This window comes from Suricata suricatta, chromosome 11, assembly GCF_006229205.1.
Source record: "Suricata suricatta isolate VVHF042 chromosome 11, meerkat_22Aug2017_6uvM2_HiC, whole genome shotgun sequence".
NCBI classification, from domain to species: domain Eukaryota; kingdom Metazoa; phylum Chordata; class Mammalia; order Carnivora; family Herpestidae; genus Suricata; species Suricata suricatta.
The window spans coordinates 12,969,477-12,974,970 of record NC_043710.1 but is presented as its reverse complement, the minus strand read 5'-3'; the positions used below and the strand labels follow the sequence as shown (position 1 = coordinate 12,974,970).

At 39.4% G+C, this 5,494-nt stretch overlaps 2 protein-coding genes across 2 annotated transcripts in view; one reads left to right on the top strand and one right to left on the bottom strand.

The window, feature by feature from the left end:
• Window positions 1-441, bottom strand: part of LOC115306854 (olfactory receptor 5M10) — a 1,247-nt gene extending 806 nt beyond the window's left edge. The window contains exon 1 of the mRNA XM_029957425.1: window positions 103-441. Coding sequence (XP_029813285.1) covers window positions 103-441 — 339 coding nt within the window. The remainder of the gene's footprint in view (window positions 1-102) is intronic.
• LOC115272411 (olfactory receptor 5M1-like) overlaps window positions 1-5,494 on the top strand; it is a 22,207-nt gene that overhangs the window by 11,492 nt on the left and 5,221 nt on the right. The window contains exon 2 of the mRNA XM_029915488.1: window positions 5,167-5,490. Within this exon, the coding sequence (XP_029771348.1) occupies window positions 5,167-5,490 (324 nt within the window). The remainder of the gene's footprint in view (window positions 1-5,166; window positions 5,491-5,494) is intronic.

Sequence of the window (5,494 nt, the reverse complement as noted above, 5' to 3'; positions counted from 1 at the left end):
GACCATGACTAGAGAGATACAAATGTTCTTAGACATTCTGGTACTGTAATGTAAAGGGCTACAAATGGCCACATAGCGGTCCAATGCCATTGAAGCAAGGATGTAAAGCTCAGTGATCACCAGGGCAATGAAGAGCAGACACTGTGTGAAGCATCCAGCATAGGAGATGGTCTTCTGGTCTGAGAGGAAGTTGTGCAGCATATTGGGAGTGATATTGGAGGAATAGCAAATGTCTACAAAGGACAGGTGGCTAAGGAAGAAGTACATGGGCGTTTGCAGGTGGGAATTGGTCCTGATCAGCACGATCATGCACAGATTCCCTGCCAGTGTCATCAGGTAGATTATGAGAAACACCCCAAACAGGATCCTCTCCAGAACAGGGTCGTCTGTGAGTCCCAAGAGAATGAATTCTGTCACTGTGGTGTGGTTTGAGGAAGACATTTTCTTATTGCTTGAAAACTGAGAGTGACAGAGAAAGTGAGGAATTCCATCTGATCCAGATTCTGAATTTATTCCATCCATTTCAGCATTTACTCATTATATATTTATCTACCAGAAAATTTGTCTTCTAACAAATGCATCAGAACATCTGCATAAATATTTAGTCCATGTCTGTGTGCTTTTTCTTTTTCATCTAAAATGCTAAACAAACACATACTTTCTCTCTCTCTTGTGTGTATATACATATATATACATATATGTACATATTTATATTCATATATGCACATTTCATGTTAATTATTGTTTAGTGATGTAGAATATTACATATTTTATGTATATGCATGTTCATACATTTATGTCTTTCTTCCTGGGAAACGCCATACTTGAATTTTGCACACTTTGAAAAAAAGAAAACCTATAATAAAAATCAGCAATGAAAAGGTGCAAGTAATTAGCACCATTCAAATGGACATAAAGGACTTTGTATTTCTAATGTCCCACGAAAAATGGTATTCTATTGTTTCAGATATAACATGGAAGATAAATTTTTAGTACCACCTGTTCACCTGAAATCTATATTTGTCTGGCTTAATTTCATTCAGAAACATTTATTTTAGTTAAGAGGTTACAGAATAGGGGCGCCTAGGTGGCTCAGTCAGTTAAGCGACCGACTTCAGCTCAGGTCGTGATCTCACAGTTGGTGGGTTCGAGCCCCCCATCGGGCTCTGTGCTGACAGCTCAGAGCCTGGAGCCTGCTTCAGATTCTGTGTCTCCTTCTCTCTCTGACCCTCATCTGCACACGCTGTCTCTGTCTTTCAAAAATAAATAAAAACATTAAAAAAAAAGAGGTTACAGAATAAAGAATTAATTCTGCTCTGTAAAATGACACACACATTTATTCATTTACACTGTGTAGACATTGTTTTCTGTTCTAGGTTCTGTAATTATAGCTGTGGACAAACACCCCAACTTGACGCAGCATATAGTATAGGAAAATGGAAAGATATTAAAAACATAGACAAAGATATATATCATTATGTTGGTTAAAAGCAAGTGCTATGAAGAAAAATAAAGATGGCATTTTTCCTACATTGTTGGGATACTAATCTCCACACAAAGAACATAAGGTATTTTTAGTAAACAATGTAGAAAGTGACCTACCTGTAGAAAGCTGATTTATGATGGTTTGTAAAAACAAGGGGGGAAGATTTATAATGTACTTTTAAGTATACTCCATAGAGTATTTAAAAAATTCTAAAAAAAATAATTAAAAGAATCTTTGTTACAGATATAACCTTAAATTGATGCTCTGGGGACTGAATTCTCCTTTGAGGCCAATATCCCTACCCAACATATACATATATTGCTTAGTTCTGTCCCTGAGATTAAAATTTAAAAATCAGCTCTCAGTTATAATGCTATTGAAGAAGGAAGATAAAAATAGTTAAGTTTTGCTTTTTTTAATATGGTAGAGTGGGAATTCCAAATAGAAAGCCTGTTTTTCCCTGTAAACACTGAGAGGGCATCATCTACTGAGACTTCAGAAGAAGCAGATATGATAGGTGAGAGATCTGAGGAGCACAAAGACCAGGCAAACTGCAGATAGGAAAGATCTGCCCATCAAGTAATTCTGACAAAGGACCTACATTCATAATAAGTGCCTGTCCTCCATAACTAAGGGATGAAAATATAACCAGCCCGGGGGCACCTAGGTGACTCAGTCGGTTTAAGTGTCTGACTTCGGCTCAGGTCATGATCTCACCGCTCATGGGTTCCAGCCCCGGTCGGGCTCTGTGCTAACAGCTCGGAGCCTGGAGCTTGCTTCAGATTCTGTGTCTCCCTCTCTCTCTGCCCCTTGCTATTCTCACTCTGTCTCTCTCTCTCAAAAATGAATAAATGTTTTAAAAAAAATTTTAAAGAAAATATAACCAGCCCAATTATAAAGAATCTGAAGTGAACAGGCACTTTATAAAAGATATATGAACATCCAATAATGACAGGAAAAAAATGACAACATCTAAAATTGTCAAGAAAAGCAAATTATAACTATAGCCAGATACTTCACACCCATCTCAAGAGAAAGAATTTAAAAAGATTGAGAGTAAACAGATAGAAAATGACATGTGAAACAATGTAACTCTCATAATACATCCCTTGAGGGAGTATAAGGTAATTCAGCTACTTTAGAAAATGGGTCTCTCTCCTAAAATTTCTCACAGACTTACAGTTTCTTACTAAATTGTGACTAAACAGGTATGAATCATTTATTCAAGAGAAAAGATGACACCCACAAGGAAGCTCAAATATATATTTGCAGATACATAGATAAACAAATTGTAATATGTCCAGATGTGGACTCAGCATGAACAAAACTTTTTAAAAATTATAAAGAGAAAGGAGAACCGTTTTGTTTGAGCCCAAAGTGGGCCAGCTGCTCTAAGATACAAAGTTTTCACACAGAAGAGAGCACTCAGGGGAGAAGACACTAGGTGCATGGTATATACACTTGGTATATATGTATATTTGCATAAAATGTTACAGATTATCAGGACAAAGAACATTCCAGAAAATTGCAGACCTTATCTTATGCTTTTAGTATGTGCATAGCTGTATGACTTTAATCTTATGGGAAACAGGAAGGTTTGGTTTTGTTTTGTATGTTTTGTTTCTTATCTTTATGTTTGGAATGCTTCTTTTTGGTTATTTCTTTTCTTTTCTTTTTTAACAAAGCAAATAGATGTGTGCTCAGGAGGGAACCAACCCATGCTTTGAGCATTTGCAGACTTATCTGGACCTTGGTAAATTTTAAATCCTAAATTTCCCGGTAGCCCAAGAGCAGGTCCCACAAACATTATTAAAAATTTCCTTTGTTACATACAATGGAATGCTGCATGGAATTAAACATGAAAAATGACTAATACAACTTAAATGATTCTCAAAAACATACTGCAGAGAGAGAGACCAACTTCCTGTAGGACAGAGGAATGACCTCTCCCAAACCAGCTCCTCCATAAAATTAATGAGAATATTGGCAAAGTGCTCAATTCAACTTTCTCAGACTATTAGAAATTAACCAAAGCCTTGCAATAAGCCTAGGATTGTTTATTTAAGTAAAAGTGGAAGAATCTCGTAAGAAGGTTAACCTTTGTGGTGATTTTATGTGCCCTGTTCCCATTTCCCATCCTCAGGGCACAGCAGCTTTGAAAAATTGTAATTGTGATTACATGACTGAACACACTTGACAAAATGCAATCAAAATTTCTATATTTCATTCTGAGTGTATACACCTCCATAAATTTAATTTAAAGGAAACTTTTGATATCCACAGAGTCAAGCATATCAAATGATTCACTAGATGCTTAATACTGATAAAATATTACTATTAAAATATAACATATGCATGTTGTTATCAGGGCTCTTTCCAGCCTTAAACTAATGCAATTCAAGAGCTAAGCATTGGAAGCTAATGTTTTCTTCAAACTCTTTCTTCACCTCAAGAAGATTTTATTTATTTATTTTTTTAATGTTTTTTATTTATTTTTGACAGACAGAGACCGACAGTGTGAGCAGGGGAGGGTCAGAGAGAGAAGGAGATACAGAATGTGAATCAGGCTCCAGGCTTTGTTCTGGGCTGTCAGCACAGAGCCTGATGTGGGGCTCAAACTCATAGACTGTGAGATCAAGACCTGAGCCGAAGCCAGACGCTTAACCAACTGAGCCACCCAGGCGCCCTTCAAAAAGATTTTAGGAATGACTTTAAGGATGGGACCCAGAAAGCTATTTGGATAATCTTTTTTCTCTTCTCTTTTCTTTGTTCGCAGCTTCAAAGACCTTGGTTTAAAAAAAAAAAAATAAGAGGATGAAAAGACAAACAGTTAAGGAGAAGCAGTGAGACGAAGAATTTTAAGTAGTAAATGGGAGTGGTCAAAGGATGTCGTACTCCCTCACTCAGTCGCCAATTGTCTTAACCCGGGGGCCAGGTCCTGCTTGCCCGCCCCGTCCACCGCTTCCACCCCGGGTTGGGGCGGCACTTGCAGGTGCCTCGGGGTGTGCTAGCTCGCCAGGTCTAGGCGCTCTTCCCGGCTTTGAGCGCACCTCCGTTTTGGGTCCTTCTCCTGAGGGAAGGAGAGAAAAACAGGGCAGGAGGAAGAGGGAGACGCAAAGAGTAAAGACACAACTCACGGTTTCCGATCAGGAAAAAGAGAGAGAGCGTTATTCCGAAAACTGTCTCTTAAAAAGGTTTCAAGGCGGGAAAACAAAGCAGTGACCAAGGTCAGTTACCAGGTAAACAGAGTCAAATGAATATCAAAAGAAACGGCCAGATTTGCCTCAGCAATGCTGGGAAGGGGGGAGTTAGCACTGAATAATCCAAAATACGGTTTTGATCTTTTGGGCACCTTGGCCATTTCACGTCTTGCCCAGCATGACAGACGCCAAAGTTATTTTTACCAGGAAATGGCAGTCTCCAGCCTCTAGATGCAAATCTTGTTTACTGGTTCACTCTCCGGACAGTGATAATCCTTGCCTGAGGCAGGCAGAAAACTTGGCTGCCCCCGACAAAAGGAAATACACATAAGCTTTCTCCATGAATCTTCATGAGATTTATGCAGTATTACATGCTGGGCGCCGTGGCCTGTGATAGGTACATGGCCATCCACCATCCCCTACACTACAACAGGAGAATGTCCACGTCCCTTTGCATCTGCCTGTCACTGTCCCCTACCCCTGGGGTTCTATTGTGGGCACAAAGCAGGTGATATTGACCTCTCACTTGTCCTTTTGCGGGCCCAACATCATCAATCATTTTTACTGTGCAGACCCACCCCTCCTGATGCTGACATGTTCAGACACTTACATAAAGCAGACAGCCCTGTTTGTGTCTGTGGGGATTAATCTCACAGTTTCCCTACTCATCATCCTTATCTCCTACACTTTAATTTTCATCACCATTATGAGGATCCCTTCCAGCAAAGGCCAGTACAAAGCCTTCTCCACCTGTGGCTCCCACCTGACTGCTGTCGCCATGTTTTATGGGTCCCTATTCTGCATGTAT